This window comes from Vidua macroura, chromosome 1, assembly GCF_024509145.1.
Source record: "Vidua macroura isolate BioBank_ID:100142 chromosome 1, ASM2450914v1, whole genome shotgun sequence".
NCBI lineage: Eukaryota > Metazoa > Chordata > Aves > Passeriformes > Viduidae > Vidua > Vidua macroura.
The window spans coordinates 78412897-78431801 of NC_071571.1; the positions used below are offsets into that span (position 1 = coordinate 78412897).

At 35.2% G+C, this 18905-nt stretch overlaps 1 protein-coding gene across 2 annotated transcripts in view; it reads left to right on the forward strand.

Annotated features, from left to right (window-relative positions):
• CDH18 (cadherin 18) overlaps positions 1-18634 on the forward strand; it is a 160238-nt gene extending 141604 nt beyond the window's left edge. Inside the window, exons 9-11 of one of the 2 annotated variants that reach the window (XM_053973873.1) lie at positions 4936-5053; positions 16181-16432; positions 17629-18634. In XM_053973873.1, coding sequence (XP_053829848.1) covers positions 4936-5053; positions 16181-16432; positions 17629-18131 — 873 coding nt within the window. In that variant the 3' untranslated portion in view covers positions 18132-18634. The remainder of the gene's footprint in view (positions 1-4935; positions 5054-16180; positions 16433-17628) is intronic. The other variant, XM_053973881.1, reaches the window with a different exon arrangement.
• The last annotated feature ends 271 nt before the right edge of the window (positions 18635-18905 follow it).

Here is an 18905-nt window from a genome sequence, read left to right on the forward strand (position 1 = left end):
ATTGCAAGGTCTTTAATGTCAGCCCTTCCTCTTTTCTTCTTTAAACAAGTCAATATCATAAGTAGATTTAGGGGCTTGATAATCATACTCCTTATAAAAAGACATTTATTATTACACTGATCAGCAAGTGGCCCAGCATAAGCAGGAAATCAATGTGGCTTTCTCTCCTTATGTAATATACAATTCACAGAAGAGATCCTATTTCCTGTCTTTAGAACAATTGTGTGTGCAAGGACCTTCCCTCTTATCTAATGATTGCCTAGTGTTCTTCAGTGCTCTTATTGAGACACTGGAAAATCCAAGTAGGTCTGTCAACTGAATATCTCTTATTAAATGCTTATTAAAGTAAAAATAATGTTCTGAAAACGGCAAATAAATGCAAATATAGAATAATGAGAACTTGTAAAAAACTAATGTAAGAAAAAATATCTCTTTTAAGTATTAGTTGCAACTGATTTAAACTTTTTCTGATATTTTTAAAATATATTATTTAAAAATCAATGTTAAATTGTTATAACCAATAATAAGATAAATAATGCAAATCTGAAGCTATCTCAGAAATGTTCTTTGCTGGGGCTGCTGGGGCTGTTGTTGCTGGTAAGTGGCTAATGTTTTGTAGCAAAGTTTTAATTCTCCAATAGTAGTTTTCCAAATGATAACTTATGGGCAAGATCTTTAAGGGATACAATAGCATTTGCTCACTGTTTGGGCCAGCCATATATTTTTCCCTGAGCTACTGTTGCACGTCTGAATGACTCCTGACCTCGGCCACACTGCATTTTAACACCTGAGATTAGTGCCTCTATGAGGGACTCTACAAACTGTAGTTCAATACCAAAGGCTGGACCAGCTTGATGTATTCTGCAACTAACAGGGCTCCCTTACATATGTGTTATGAACTATTTTTTATTTGCATTTCACAACAAGGTTTCAGAAAAATTGCAACATTAAGCAAAAGCCAAAACAAAACATGAAAGTATGTGTCTTGCTCAGATGTTACAATATAGTCTAAGGAAAGATAAAAAAGTAAGATGGTGTTCAACAAATATTAGGGAGGGGCAAATAAACTGATTGGAAAAGAAGACAAGTGTTCCATATGCTATAAAGTGTTCCCAGCTGGGTGTTTCTGAATCACTGAAAAGACAGTATAACTTTGAGTTATTCACCATCCTGTGAGAATTTTTCATAAGATTTATGCCTAAATAACAGATTCTGTATTGCTGGGGACATCCGCTTGACTTGGGCTTCCATGTTGCACTGTCCTGTAAGGTTCATTATTTCTTTCCTCAGCACATCTAATTTGAAATTTTTATATGTGAGATAAACTAACCAGTAGTCACTGAAAAACTTCTTGTGTTTGCTTGTTTATTATCAGAAGACTGTATTATGGAGTTAAATCACAATATCATCTAATCATAGAGCCTGTCTCCTGTTTTTTTCCTTCCACTGCTCTGTTTTTTTCAAAACAAAACAAAACAAAACAAAACAAAACAAAACAAAACAAAACAAACAACAAAAAAACCCACAAAAACCCCAAACAAACAAACAAAAACAAAACAAAACAAAACAAAAAAACTTCATGTGTTTAAGCTTAAGCCTTAAGTCTAAATGACCAAACCTAAGGCATGTCAAAAAGAAAATGCTTATGAGGTGACAATCATTTCCAGGCTGAAGTGACAGCTTTAGTCACTTAGTAATCACATAGTTGAGAAGATAGACTAAGTATCTGCAACAGATTCCAAGTGAAGCCTGATTGATATTATATATTAAAGTAGATGAAGTAGCTGTGATTTGATCTTAGATGACAGTCAGACTTGGAGAATACTGACTTTTCAACATATACTGATTTTTGTGAATGACTGTGAAATTTAGCCAATGTAGGAAAATGACATTTTGCCATCTTCCAAAAAGGAAATCAATGTTAGTTGGCAAGGAATGCCTCTGCCATGTGTTTGTCATGTGTATATTTGCTTGTTTATTGATTCAATTCTAAAATGATTCTGAGTTAGAATTTAACACCTGCTCTCTGTCCTCTTCAATTCGTTCTCCTCAGTTCTTGAAATTCTCTTTTATCATCATGTCTTGCCTTTTAAAAAATATCATGACCCTTCAGTTTCATCCTATCAGTGTTGTCAGCTGGCCTTTACTGAAGCTGAGATTATGTCAACATTTTTATTTTAATCAGGCTTGGCATGGTACATGTTAATGTCTGCTAATAGGCTATTAAGTACTTGGCCAATTAATTAGAAAAAGGTTAATAGTACATTTGGGTGTCAAGATGACATGTATTTTTGTTTCTCACTGCTGAATGAATGTTTTAGAAATCTTTTCTGAAAATGCATGAACTTTCTGTTTAAAAACAGGTCTCTAAAAATGCTTTGACCTATCCTAGTAAACATACAATATATCTTTTCTATGTGAAAAAGCATAACTTTTATACCATGTAGTGCTATACTTTATATATACATTCATGAATTCAGGGAATACTTGAATTTACATGTGTAAATCAGGGAATATAGACAGTATATTTTGAGTTATAAAGTTAGTCTTAAAACCAAATAATTTTTAACACAAGTCATGTGTCACTGAGGCTTTGATCAAAGGTATTTTTGTTGCAGAATGGCATGCTTTTGAAGCAGCATTCTGTAAAATGTCACTGAATATTTTTATGTAGCATAGGGCAACAGGATGAAAATTTATCCACCATGCTGTCAAATAAAAGCTGAAGCTGCATGGCAAATTGACTTATATTTCACTGATAAACAACACTTGGGATTTGCAAAAAATATTTAATAAAATATTTTTTTCTTATGGTCTTACCTGAAGTTTTTACAGATGTGTATGGTATTTAATGACATTTTTAGTATTTGAATAATAACAGAAATTGATTCTTTTGAACATAGTGTTCTATCACCCCTTTTTTTGTCATACTGTGCCAAATACCATTTCAACATTATGAACTAAATATATATAGCTAAGAAAATCATATCTTTCTGGTTTTACATGGTAGTTTCACTAACAGTTGTGCCACCTTTGCAAAATTCAGTAGTGAAAAATTAGCTTTTGCCAAAATTTTCAACCAGCATTACCATGACTTAGGTAAAAGTCATATGTATGATTATAGATATTTCAGATTTTTTTCAGATTGATCTTACTCTGCTTTACTTCAGCAAAAAAGTATTATAACAAACTAGTAAAATATTATTGGCAACCATCGTAAGTACTGTTAATTTTCTCAGATGTGTATAGTCAATGCAATGTACTTTATTCTATACAGTAAATGGAATAAGCATTATACCCTATTGAGTTGTCATGGTTTAACCCCAGCTCATCCCCACACAGCCACTCGCTCACTCTCCCACCAGTGGGATGGGGAAGAGAATCAGGAAAGTAAAAGTGAGACAGCCTGTGGGTTGAGATAAAGACAGTGTAATGGGTATAGCCAAAGCTGCGCATGCAAGCAAAGAAAAGCAAGAAAATGGCCACTTCTCATGGGCAGGCAGATATTCAGCCATCTCCAGGAGAGCAGGGCAACATCATGTGTAGCAACGCTGACTTTGGAAGACAAACACCATCACTCCAAACATTCCCTCCTTCCTTCCTCTTCCCCCAGCTTTATAAGTCAGCATTACATCATATGGTATGGAAAATCCTTTTGTTCAGTTGGGGTCAACTGTCTTGGCAGTCAGTGTCCCCTCACAACTTTTCTTGCACCTCCACCCCCTAGCTGGTGAGGCCATACAAAATATAGAAAAGACCTTGACTCTGTGCAAGCCTTGCTCAGTAATGACAGAAACATCTCTGTGTTACCAACACTTTTTCCAGCACAAATTAAAACCACAGCCTCATACCAGCTATTGTGAAGAAAATTGACTCTACCCCAGCCCAAACAAGAACACGGTTTAAAAATAAATTTGTTTTGCTTCTCTTATGTGAATGGAGGTAGAGATCTCTGTGGTGTCTTTCAGTTTTAAAACAGACCAAGCCACTGGAGTCTGTGCTGTGTATGTTTCAGGTTCAGTCCAGACATACTATAGCTGAACATTGAACAAAAAAATTCTTATGAAAAGAGCACTTTCCCTCCCCGCTTTTATGCTTCCCTCAGGATATCTATCAGCTCTGTGCAGCAGTCTGTGTGGGCTTTGCTGCCTATATCACAGGAACAACTTTTATTGGATTCCACTTTAGCACTTGAGTTTCAAGACCCAGCATGAAAATGAAAGCAGAGCTAGAAATACTGTTTGGTCCCACATTTCAAGAGCTTAGATCAATTTTAGTTGAAAGTAAATTTAAAAAACCACCAGGGCTTTCGAAGGCAAAGGTCCTACCTTTCAAAAATACCTCTCTCAGTCATGGTTCTGGCTACATCCAGTTCTGTTGCTTTTGGGCAAACTAACTAAAGCCAGGAGTGTCTTCTGTTCTTCCTGTTCTGTTCTCTGGCAATTTAAAACTGATTCTTAACAGAAATTTTTTAGCAGAGATATGGTTAGCAGAAATATTTTAGTTAATTGTTTTTCCTTACCAATATTGAAGTACATTCAATTATTAGGGCAGCAGGCAGATGACACTTCAGATAGACCATCCCAGTTCAGCCTGTATTTTGGCTCCATAAAAACAGATATTTAGCTAAAACTGTAATTCAGTATGTCAGCAGGATACAATGCAGATGGTGATAATCTTTACATCAGGTCCTGACCATATCAAAACATCAGAAAGGATAGATCCTTTAGATGCTTTTACCTGGCTCTGAAGTGTGGTTCCTAAAATATTTCCTGCTAGAGAAATAAAGTTAATGACCCAGTCATTTCATCTGTTGAATTTAGCACCAGTCAAGTAGAAAATTAAAATTAGGTAAACTTGAGCATCCTGCTGGAGTCAGGAACTATATAGGTCAAGTTCAAATTTCAACACATTCACTGTTAATTTTTATTTCAGGTAATTCAGACTATCACTGCTACTGACAAAGATAACTCTGCAAATGGCGCAAGATTCCATTTTTCTCTTGATGAAGGGCTTTCTTTGAATCCCAACTTTACTCTAAGGAACAATGAAGGTAAATCAAATACATAAATCTCAAAGAAATGGGCTTCTGTTTTGTCTGGGCTGTCTCAATTGAAGAGAACAATTTCCATGCATTTCCTGACAGAAACGGAAAACTGTAATATGTCGTCACTGAGTTGTTAGATATCAAGGACATGTGTACACAATATATTGTAAATTATGAATAATCAGATATTGCATTTTGGATTTATATTCCAATTTATTTTAGCATTTACACTTCATACTTTCAGGAATGTTTTTGAAAAGTGGATTAATGAAAAATATGTAAATTTGTTCTACTTTTAGGTGAATGGCACTGATTGGGTACTGTCAAGGTTATTGCCAATTATTGCTTAAAGGAGAAAAAAAAATAAGGGGCATAAAAATTAGAATTCATGCTTGCTTTTACATATATGGCATCAAGAGCAGGTCCTTCTGTGGTTCCTGGATGATAGTCTATCACTTCATGCCATTCCTAAGAAATTGTTCCTAAACATTGCAATCAGAAATTCATAACAGATATTCCCAGAAGGAAAACAGCCCTCAGAATTCTCCCAAACAAGTGTTTCTGAACATTTCTTGAGTGAAAAACTGTGTAACCTCCAAAACCCAAACCTAAATCAACCTTGTTCTTGATCAAGTATTACCTCATAGTCTCCACTTTGCAACCTGATGAAAATAAAAGTAAACTTTAAATGTTTGTCTAAATTTTCCTCCTGAGATTTTGTGTATGTGTATTGTATGCCTGTGTGGAAGTGTATGGGATTTGCTTTGTTTTACAGTTATGTATTTGTAATACTGCTGTGGAATACATTCTGAGATCTTACAGACCACTAGTCCTCTGTGATGCATTAACTCCATCATTGCTATATTTGGTACATATAGTGATATCGAAACAATTCTTTACAGACTTTTTTATCTGCTTGTAAAATCAATCAGGGAAGGAGATTGGATAATCTTCCTAAAGAATCTGTTCCAGTGTTTAACTATATTTACAGAAGAAAAATAATCATGCTCCCTATTTGGAATACATAAATGGATTTCATATTCAAGTTCCAAAAGAGATCAATAAATAAATATTGAAGGACTAATTAATATATTAAAAATGTTCCCTAAGTGAGACTCAAGCACTTTTCCAGATTAATATATCAACCCCACTCAGATTGTGATGGAACATTATAGAAAAAAGCCAGACTATTGTTCCTGAAATGGAGGAGGGGTACTGTTACATATTTCTGTATTTTAATCTGTGTTTCCAATAAACTCCTTGAGTATTAGCCTGTGGTCTCATGGAAAAGACCATGTGCATGCTCATTTCGATACAAGATATTTATATCAAGAAGTTTTTCTGAATAGCTCTACTAAAATTGTGGCTTATGACAAAGTAGATATTTTATGATTTTGAACATATTTAAAGCTGGGTCTGTATTATCTCTGTTCATTGCTACATAAATTATTTAACTACACAGATTTATAAAAAATAATTTATATATATATGTATATTTATATTTATATTTATACTTATACTTATATTTATAAATTTATTTATAGAATTTATAAAATTCTAACAAAATTTGATGCGCCAATGTCATGTTTTGGATAGAAATATTCAACTTTGGATAGAAGCACTTGCTGCTTTTTCTTTAATTCCCCAAGATCAACGAGCAATAACTTAGCAATCAACACCTGAAAGCAGTGTTTGGACTACCCTAAATTGGATTTTATGGGGGGAAGTAGAGGAAGGAACTGAAAAAGGTGTCTTTTAAGGTAAAAGCCTGCTGTGCATTAAGTTTTGATATCACCTAAATACCAAATTATGCACTTCCTATAGTATCTTGCATAACAGTTCTCACACATACAGAGACTCCAAAAATGCAACTTCCAAAATGGCCATATAATTAGAAAATGACTGCCTAATTCAAATCATAACAAGAAATTTATTTAAAAGCAAATACATAGTTATGATTTTGCTTGCGGCAAGACACTTTGTATCTATTGTTTAAACATTGTCTTTTATTGGGACTTTTTCTTTGTGACAGAATGTATACATAAAATATTAGTGAAACACCTATGAAGTACATGCACAATATGCAGCTATTTAGCATTTACAGCTTTCATATTTCTCATCTACTTCTATTCAGAAACAGATTTTCTGTTGCTTTCTATTATAGGAAATAGCAGAAACAAGGTGAGCAAGAAAGGCTCTTATGTCTGTGACAAGTTTGCACTTTTGAAAACTCATATTTTCAAGCATCAGGCATTAAAAATAATCAGAATGCTCTGAACAGAAGGCAGCTGCTCTGGATTTCCTAATTCTATAAAGGCTGGTATTCTGTGAGTGTTTTATTTGTTTGTTTGTTATATTTTTAAAGAAAAAAAAACCTACAAAGATTGCCTTAATATAATTTTTATAATGTTTTGTAGAATGATAAAACTTAAATTCTTGATTTCACATAGAAAATGGTAGTCAGTGGTAGCTGAATCTGTCTCTACAGAACTATATTCCTCTTGCAGTTGCCTTCTAATTCAGTCATTCTCTCCTTTTATTTCTTCAGGAAAGGGTTCCATTTCATTAAAATATCAGTAGACATTTTTTCCCCTTGTTTTCATAACCCAAAACAACAGAATTTTGTTCTTGGATCCCAAATAGACTTTTGCAGAGCCAGGTAAAAGCATGAATGAATATTCATTTATTATCAGTATACTCCACAGCAGTGCACTGGATCTTAAAATATTTATGCTTATATCTATGCACTTTGACTGAAATCTAGGGCTTGTACAAGCATAAGATTCTGTAGTTTGTTCCTATCTACCTGTATAGACTGGTATATAATCCCAGCATGTGTATGATTCAACTCAATAATATTCTATGGCTTCAGCAAACTTAATAAGTATTAAAGCATCAGTCCCTATAATTGATCATTTAACCAGTTAAACTTTTATCTCTGGTGCATTTTCTAAATTAAAATCTCCATAATATAAAATCTCTATTTGTGGAATATTCACACTCATAATTCAGAGCTTAAAACCCTCAGGGAAATTTAGGTCAGGATAGAGTCACAGGGCTATACCAAATATAACATCCAGCAAAATTAAAAGTTCCTAGGATCCCCTTCTGTATTCTGTTTGTGCTACAATTTTCAGTTGAACAAAAAAAACCAAAAAAAAAACCAAAAAAAAAAAAAAAACCAAAAAAAAACAAACCAAAAAAACCAAACAAAACAAAACAAAACAAAACAAAACAAAACAAAAAAAAAAAAAAAAAAAAAAAACACAAAAAAACCCCCAAAAATATTATCGTTTCTCTCTACTGTATTCTTAAGGTACAAGAAATTCTGTGATGCTATTTATTACATACTTTAAAAGTACTGTTCAGAGAGAATAAAGGCTTACAAGTATGAACAAGAGGACAGGACAACAACAAAATGATGCAATATCTGTGCTCATGTAAGCAAGGCAGAACAAGAGCTGGAATAGAATTTCTTTGTTATACAAAGAAAATACATTAAGTTGTAATGATTTTCTGCAGCTTTAGAGAGCAAGCCTAGAGAAGAAGCCTTTCTTTTTTATTTGAGAACTGTATTTATGAAGGTCTTTTAATGAAAACCGGTTTGTTTGCAATTTATTTTGCCTAGAAAATTGTTACCATTTCTATTAAAACCTGGGAAGCCAAGTACTTTTTCTGCTGTGCTTTTATATTGTAAATCAGATTCTACATAACTCATTTCATTGTAGTCTGTGTTCTCCTCACTTCCTTTTTTAGGATATTGTCATAGATAATTTTGTAATCCTTTTTCTAATATCACAAAATTTTACTTTTTGCATAATCAGAAATATCTACTTTTGCATATCCCATTAAAAACTTTCCATAACTATATGGGGTTAAAACCATCTTATGTTTGGAAATCAGAATAAAGACAACAGAAGTTCTTCCCAATAGATCCATTTCTAGGTTCTGAATTCTAGACTTTTACTTTTTTTTTCTTACCCTAAAAATAATAATATTTTTCCAGATGCCTAAGGAATTGTGGATATATTTATAAATTTTTTTTTGTCTGATGGATAATGCATCTGAACATGTCATTATTATCATATTTCGAAGGATTAATATGTAGACTCACTTCTCTTTCAGAATTTACATAAAATTTTTCAAGAGATGAAAAAAGATTGAACCCTCAGAGAACAGTTCACTTAGAACATTTAAGAAATTTCTGCACTGTAAAGCACTGTTTTGCTGGTGCTATTTTTTAATCACAAGATACACAGTTTTCCATGCATGCTTAGTGGTATTGTGTTGCATCCTGGGTTTTAGGTTCAGATTTGGGGTTCTGGTCTTTGTTAGTTTACCGGTTCCATGTATCCTTGTGCATCCCCCGTGTTTTTCCCCCCACCATGTAAGTTAGCCCCAGGCTACTGGCCATTGGGTCTTCTGCCGTGGCACTCCTGTGACCACTCCCCCATCGAGCCCCAGCAGTTCCATGCTCATCACCTCATTCTCACGGTCCCACTGGCCCTGAACCCACATGTCCACCCCCTTTGTGTGCCCATTGGCCGTTGTGGCAACATCACAGCCACGGTGTCTGTGTTCATTGGGCGGAGAGCTCCCATCCTCCCTTGTCCCACCCCTATATCCCTCCACGGCACCCCAGCCTCGGGGCCAGATCTGTCCACACGGGTTTGGGAGTGGCCGTGGCTTCTCCATTGCGGCTCCTGCCACCAATAAAGCGACCAGCCGCTACACCAATGGATTTGGACAATTCCCTGCCTCTTCATTTCCTTCCCTCGTGCCAACGACAAAGCACTAGAGCGCAGCTGCAGAAGCGCCTGGAAGTAGCGGCGGCCCCGACCCTGACGAGAAGCCGAGGTGCCAACCCACATTCTCGGGAGCCGGTTGGGGTGGGAAAAGTGACACGCTGCCATAGTATTGTAAATTTCCTGGACAAGAAGGGCTTATGCAGATAATGGATACATTCACCCAACACTGCCAGTGAGACCTGTGCATTCTCTTACTTCAATAAATTGAGATTGCTGACTTCTGATAGCAGACTACGTTTAGCTTACTTTCAGTGAAGAACACCTCCCTAGAGAATGCTTAGCATTTGTTTTCCTCTTCTTTTATTTCTTCAGGACAAAGGTTTCATATCACAAAAGCATTTGCAATTTATTTTTCCCCTCTGCCCACTTATCTCAAAGATCTGGCCCTTTGATTATTGCCCAGTGATGGAAAATATTCTGGAATTGGTATAAAGGTATGCCATTTTTCTGATACTATAATTCTGGAGATGCCATTTTCTTAATTTTATGTCAGAAGATCCATTAACACCCACAGAAGTGGAGATGTGTTCTTCTGTAAAATCCAGAGCATGATGAGTTCAATGGCATCTGTATAAAATTAAGTTTTTAATGTATTCATCCACCCATGCCTGTGATATATATTAACCTTTTTCCCTGTGTCACAGATCAAAAAATAGTTAAAAAAAAATTTACTCATCGTTGTTGTTATTTAGAAAGAGAACAGCCTCCAGAGAGTAATTGATTCCATCCCAGTGTGAATTTCTTACAGAATCTTCTCTTTGTCACTCTGCCCCTCTTATTTCCTACCATATTGGACAATGTGTCTGTGAATTAACTTCAGAGCTTCCAAGCTGCAAATGAGTATGCCAGATACCAGACCATGTCTTAGTTGTTCTAGAACATCTAAAGTGGCATTTAAAATGGTTGGACTGAAGCCTCCACTTTGCAACCCTTCACAAGAGGAAAACACCAGCATAGTGCCTGCTTTCATTTATATCACAGAGTTGTGGTTGTTCTGATTATGTGGTACTGTGAATTACAGCTGACCTTCTTTAAAATATCATCCTGTAAAGAAGACAAGTTGTATCTGGAGAGAAATGATATCTGAGAAAGTGCAAAGTTAATATCATACATGGTGACTGTAAGTACAGTCTACAGAAGTACTGTTACTGAAAATGAATTGAATGTCGGAGTAGTTATTACCACAGAATCAACACATGGAAGTTAAAAAGGAATTCTGCCATGAGTATAACAGAAAACCAGGAGCAGCTACTGTAGAGGGAAGACATTTTCCTTCTTCTGGCCTCTGAACATCTTTGAAATTTTTTTTTTTATTTTAAAAAAGTTGGGTCTAAGTTTGATAGTAAAGTTATTTTAGTGCATAGTGTAGAGGTTCTTGCATTTCTTTTCTGGACTGCAACTTGTTAATGATTCACAAACCAACTATAAGCAAATAACTATATTTCAGGCCAAAAATATGTACTATGTTATTTTTCATTTTTGCTACCCACTGAAACTTATAGAAACTAATAGCTTTGTGCCCATTGGCAATAGCTTTGAAGACAGCAAAAGAGAAAAAAATATTTACAAGAGTTATCAATAAAGAAATGAAACAGAAATGCCTATCATGTAGTTCACATAAACAAATTAACAGCTCCAACTTCAGAAATGTAAGAAATGAAAATCATTCCAATATATTTTCTTTGGTTTTAATTAGTTTATGATTTCTCAGAAAATTTATAGTAGTTGAACTGCTGAGACAAGCAGAACTGAAAATTGAAACATGCCTTAAGATATAAACAGGATTTTACTTTTTTTTTTTTTTTTTTTTTAACTTCCATTTCTCTTGTCTCTGCTTTTAATGCATAATGTGTCAAAGGAATTCTCAAATTGTGAATAATAAATTACCATCCTCCAATGTGCTCCAGTAGTCACCTTCCATGGTCTTACCATTGTATCTCTGCTTCCTGGATTTTCCTATGCCCTCATTTCTTTATTTAGCTCAGAAGCTCAACGTAAAAAGGCAGAGATGATGGAAAAAAGACTGTGATAACAGCCTCGTATACAGTGTACAGCCTGGCTTAGTAAACTATGACATCTTCAGAGTGTGAAGAGTTGCTGTGTTACAGCCATGCAGCATTTCCCATGAGTAACCTCAAATGCACTTAAGATAAAGCTTAACTTCCAGTTGACATATTTGCAAAGAGCAGCCCAAACAGAAGTAAGTTTAGATCATTAGAAAGTTTAGATCATTAAATGGAGCAATGTATAACACAAGGTATCAGATAAATATTTCTTTCCCTATGTGGGAGTTCTTAATTTTCCTTAGAAGTCAGTCCAGTGAGTCCTGATTCTTATCATACTCCTCAAAGGTGAAGTTCACCATTTAAATCTACTGAGATAAAACTGTCTTTCCTTCCAGGCCTAGAAGAATGAGATCTGTAGTGCTTATCCTGCTATTGCTGCTATCCTATACACTTGCCTTCCCTGACTATTTGCTGTATCTTTTTTTCAGATACCAAAGAAATTTCTCACTGCATAACCCCCTGGTTCCCTTTAAAACTACTGCTGTTGATATAACTTTTTTCCCCTTTTCAATAAACTCTTTTCTATATCATCAGTGCCAGACTTTATACTCGGTTTCCTATAGCTTTTACAGATGGAGAAATTTTTTGTTCTGGGCAAAGCTCTTAAAAGTTACTGTCTTTCCCTCAACACATTCCTATAATGGTTTTAGACAAGGAACAAAAGCAATTAAAATTTGAAAGATCAGAACACGAGAATGTTGGATTCTCAGTGACCTTTGGAAAACCAGTCACAGTTTCCTTTTTTGAAAAAATGTTAGCTATCTTATTTGTAAAATATTTTAAGGAATTTAATGAGACAAAAATAGCATGTGAGAGTTCAGACACTTTCCAGTATTTTACTTATATGTAAACACAATGCACTAAGTTACCATATCTAAATCTATGATAGAGAAATAATGAGAAATGATACCTCTGATGATATTGGGAACAGAAAATTTCCAAGCCAGTGTCTCAAAGTTCATAGTTTTTATTTGCATTAAAATTTGTGAAATTTCTTTGAAGGAAAAACTTTACACTGTTTCTTTGAGAATGTTTATCATTGGGTATGTTATTACAGAAACTTCTGGGTATGTCATGTAACATCTGTTTCAACAGAAATCTACTTACTACTCAAGAGAATACAAAAAAAACAAAAATTCACCATGACAATTCTTTGAAATTAAAAATTTTGTACTGGTTCCCTTTTTCCATTAATTGTGTCTTAGACCAATATTTCATTGTATCTTATATTTAATTGTATAATGTTAACAGTACAAGAAAAACAATTTAATATTGAATGAACAAATATAACACTGAAAGAAAAAAAGTCTATTTTTTAAATTTGTATTTATTCTGTACAGTATAAAAATATCAGTTCTTTGTTTGGCAAGGCCTTCCTCACAGATAAGCAAGGTAATTATAGCTTTTTTCACATTTTTTCACTGTAAAATTGAATTGTATAATTTTCCCATTTCTTCATTTTTTTCTCTTCTTTTATTTTTTTTTCTTAGCTTTAATATTTTTTTCCTCACAATTTTCCTCCCATCTGTCCACATTTACCCTTGTAGCATACATTCTCACATCTCAATGTTCTTTCCTTTACATCTTTGCCAATAGTCTCTGTGCTAAAATTGCTGCAAGATCCCTGAGCAGGAGTCCTCAGTTTTTCTTCATTATATTCAGTCTCTGATGCTTTTGTTGTCAGCCAACATTTTCATCACTGCTACTGGAGCTGTGCACTGGATCATTCACTCTTTTTAAAATTTAAGTCACAGGCAACAAGGACAGCACTCAGCCATGTACCTCCTCTCTCTTGACTCTGTGTAGAACCCAACAGAACCCAGACTTCATTATCAATGGGTTTTTCTCTTTTGAATTTACAAAATAATGTCAAAGTTGTATTGCAGCTCAACAGCATACTGTTATCATTTTGCAAAAGGAATTTACATGCCACAATGTGTCATAGTGCCTGCATGAGGCTATTAAGGAATGCTTAAGGATCTGCAGATTGTTGGAATAATGTTGAGGCAGGAAAAAAACCTGGTGCACTCTTGTCCATACTGCCTGAGAAGGGTCGCTGGTGTATGTTAATAACAGTAACTGTGCTTGGGCGTTATGCAAGAGTCCTAGCAGGCCCAGAACAACAAAATGCAAAATATTTCGGGGGCAGGATGTATATGTAACAAATAACTTTGCAAAGTATATTATATCATGAATATTTTGTAATCTTCCACAACATTATATTCTTATGTTCTATCACAATTTTTCAGATTAAAGAACTCTCTTATCACCTCATTCTGGTTCCAGTAAGGTTCTGTAAATTGAATGAATCTAATATAATATAACAGTATATATAACAATATAATAAATGACTGGTGTCATCAGTTGTCAAAATATAATGTTGCAGAAGTAAAAGATGTAAACAAGTAAACTTGATATAAACAAGTAGAAGCAGGACTCCAAGACCTACAGCAAATAAGTAAATAAATAAATACTTTACACTGCACCCACTCCAAGTGAAAAGAACACTTAATGAATTTATAACAAACTCACCATGCTGGATATTTTATATTTCCAAAATGGGGAGGAGTGTGGAGGGGTGTTCTGGGTATTGCTTATGTACTGAAGTAAAGCTAAAGGACTTCAGTGCTGAGATCTTGGCTTCTCAGCAACAGTATCACTTCCCGGCTTATATATGTATTTGTTCTGTCAAACTTGTTACCAAAACATATTGTGATATTATGCTGATGTGGGATGATATTACCAGTTTTTCTAAATATCACTGCCAGATGGCATGCAAAATAAATTGTTGGCAAATGTGGGTTAAAATGAATGTTTTAAAATTTTGCACAGAGCTTCACAGTAAGTATAGCATGAAGAGTAACCACCTGAAACAGATCTTGTATCCAGTTTAAACAAAAACTTAACTCTCACTCAAATATGTGTACAGCAGTCCAATGGGCAAATATATGCCATTCTGGCTATATTGTTGCACTAGATTTTCACAGAGTGACATGAATTTCATTTTTCCATAGATTATGATAATGCCATTTAATACTGTAGCTACAGAGGTAAGGAAAAATAAGAAAATTTCTTGTTTGCTTGTTTGTAATAGGAAGAGAAACCTGGCAGATGTATTCAGTACTTATTACCCTTTTATTGTTTGCTAAAATACTCCAATCTCATAACCCCACAATTTGGAAATCATGTGACAAGCAATACAAGAAGAAAGCTCTTTTCTTCTAATGTCTCTTTCCATGAGAGATTCCCATCTCTCTCCATAACTGCTTGTGTTTCAAATTCTCACTGTTTCAAATTTTTTTATTTTTTATTTTTCTTGGACTTTTATTCAGAGGCTAGTAATTTAATAGTGGTGGCAACAAACTGAAAATAAATTTTACACATATGAATATTAGCTGTTAACTATATATTGTTGAAACATTTCTTCCCCTGCAAGCTCTTTATGCCTCTTAGTTTCTTGGACCTGAAGGGATATGTGTGGTAACTTCCTACTCTCATTAGTGTCTGCAAATGCTCTTGCAATATGTGTGTGTAATAAGCACTAGATTTTCCTGGTCTGTCTATGCCAGATGGACCCGTGGTAATAGAAGGGCGAAAAAATCTTTTGTCACTATCTCCTCCTTTCTTATTTATCTTTAAATTCTACTAGTTTAGAACATGCAATATCCACTCTTTCCCCCTTCCTTTTCCTTCCCTCTTTCTCCAGACCTCTCCAAAGCATGTGTCTTTTTGACTGTCCTTTCAGATGTTTTCTGAAAGCTCACTAAAACTCTAAAACTTTTTGGAAACACTAAAACATGAAAGTCTTATTTTAGCTTTTACTAAAGAAGTTTTAATATTCTTCTGGGAGTCGGGAGGATTTTGTTGTGCAAAAAATTCACAATAGATATCCTCATAATTCCAGGTATTCAGGTTGACAAGGGTCCATATGCTATCAACAGTATAACATGGGATGAAAACACTTGTAAATTTGGCCCAAAGTGTTTGTCAAGGTTCACTTGATTCCAATAAAAATACAACAGTTTTAAATACTCTTATTTCTATAATGTTAGTTACTTTCCATCTCCTCCCCTTTTTCCTCTACTGGCCAGAAAGGCTTCCTGACAAATTTCAATTCTGGATTGTGCATTTTCATAGTTTACACCTGGCTAATTTTAATATGCCTCATGCTTCCATTGATGGGAAACAAACAGTAAATAACTTTTTGTTTTTTTTCATTTTTTACTTCACTAAATGCTATTCTTGTTTTGATATTGTAGATAATACAGCCAGTATTCTGACAAAACGAAGGAGATACAGTCGAACCACACAAGATATCTATTACCTCCCAGTTTTGATTTCTGATGGCGGCGTGCCCCCTCTCAGCAGCAGCAGTACCCTCACCATCCGGGTTTGTGCCTGTGAGAGAGACGGACGAGTGAGAACTTGCCATGCTGAAGCTTTCCTCTCCTCGGCTGGCTTGAGCACAGGAGCTTTAATTGCAATCCTGCTCTGCATTGTCATCCTTCTTGGTGAGCCATTTGCAGTACTAAGTAATACCATCCCTCCAGTGCCTCTCAGAATCTGACAGGGCACAAGTTTTCAATACAGTATGCTTTTGAAACAACGTTTGTCTGGTAGACAATTAGAAACACACAGCTGTGATTAGAGGGTAAAGGTTTAGTTAGAGTTAATAAGGGAAAAGTGCCTTTAAAGTGCATTTTTGAATATCTGGAATCCAGTAGAAATTTTTTTCACAGGTTATCAAGTAATTAGGACTGGATATCTTTTTTTTCTGTAATTTGGAAAGATTTCAAAAAGAGATGTCTCTAATACCATGTCTTGAACAGTGTGAAAAATTATAGAAAATAGATGGGCAAAGCTTTATGAAATGCATTATGCTGTAAGAAGCATCATTAGCACTCTACAAAAGCCATTTCTTAATTACCTTTGTGGAATAAACGGATAACAATGCACAACCAGGGGAAAGGGACACAGGAGACTATAAGCAGACTCATAAGATTAATGCCATTGCAAGTGCATTTCCTCTTCACTCTTTTACGTTTTTTTATTTTCCCAGGCCAATTCAAATGTTACCCTGTAGTTAATATTGTGGCTGGTTTTGGTTTGGGTTTTTTTTCCTGTCAGAGACACAACTTGCTGCATACATGACTCTGTGCTACTCATGTGATTTTCTACATCTGTACAGAGATGGCAAGAAATGATAGCAATTGCAGTGTAACAGAGAGGATATTTTGAGGGCTTTTCCCCCAAAGACTACATTTTCTAAGACTTACTTTCTTTACAGCTTACTTCAGTATTTTGCCTTGTCAGAAGGCTGTTTTAAAATATATAGTTATAGTTATACATTTATCTCGTAATTTTGTATTTTATTACACAAAATTGAATATTCATAAGAAAAAATAAATGTTTTACGTATTAATTCAATTTATATGCTAAACATTGCTTTTAATGAAGCACTGAAAGCCCTGTATTATGCTTCTGAAAAAAGCCAACTTTAGTTACTCATTTTTCATTTACCTGAAAGAATGTTACCTCCATTTATCTCCTTTATGAGATCCCTAATAAACTAAGTAGCAGATGACCCCAAATACCAATACTGAAAATACCAGCCTGAAAATATTACACCTCTGTATTTTTGACTTAGTGTCTGCTATTTCTGTAACATACTCAGATGAAAACTTTAAACCTACTCTAATATCTGCAGTTTTCTCTTTAGCAATTGTGGTCCTTTTCATCACTCTAAGACGTGGCAAGAAGGAGCCTTTGATCATTTCAGAAGAAGATGTGCGGGAAAATGTTGTGACATATGATGATGAGGGAGGTGGAGAGGAAGACACAGAAGCATTTGACATCACAGCACTGCGGAATCCATCTGCTGCTGAAGAGCTAAAATATCGGAGGGATGTTCGTCCTGAAGTGAAGCCTCTGTCCAGGCATCATCCCTCCTCAAGCCTTGACAGTATAGATGTTCAGGAGTTCCTTAATCAAAGACTGGCAGAGGCTGATCTGGACCCCAGTGTGCCCCCGTATGACTCCCTGCAGACATATGCCTATGAGGGTCATAGATCAGAAGCTGGGTCTATCAGCTCTCTGGATTCAGCAACAACACACTCTGACCAGGATTATAATTACCTTGGAGACTGGGGACCTGAGTTCAAGAAGCTAGCAGAACTCTATGGGGAAATAGAACCAGAAAGAACAACTTAGTTGTAATTCCCAGAACAGAGAAGTTCCTAAACAATTGGACAGATAATGGCAACAATGGTAACAAAAAAAAGTGAATACAGTACTTGGAACTGAGTAAGTTGTATGCAGTTACTGTAGAACAAGTGCCCTTTTCATATTTGAAACTGGGTTCTCCAATTGAAAGAACGTCAAATTTTGGAAAATACAGAAAAAAAATCTATTGTCCCTTGTGTATTTTTTTTTAATTGCTCATTAAAGTGTCTGGTACCTTGTCTGCAACAATACCTAAAGTAAAGCCAAGAAATTACATTTTTATTGCAATATGCGTTAACAGCTCCAAGCTGCAGTAAGTTTATGGTCATGTCTGTTTGAGAAGAGAGCTAACAGAGGATCAAATCTCTTGCAGGTGGTTGTGATGTTGCATTTCTAGCTGTGCTCTAGGCCTTGTGATCCCAACACCAGGTAGACAATGAGGTTTACTATCAGTGTGAGAAGTGCTACCAGTCTGTTTCCTTTACAGAGGTGATAAGCCACACCTGTCCTCTTAAATAAATGGTCCTTTGATGATTTAATCTTATTGACTTAGCAGGTTGCATTGAGAAGCTGTCTTTTCATTATGTCCTTCATAATCTTGTCATCCATAACCAGGTAACAGATGGAGGGCATCATTATCTGTAGCTCAAACACAGCTCTAGCCCATAACCCGAGACCTGCTCTGTTACTGCGTGCTAGAGGAACTGTTGTTTCCAGTGTTGTGCTTTTTCTTTTTGTCTTTTCATGGGAACATCATTCATC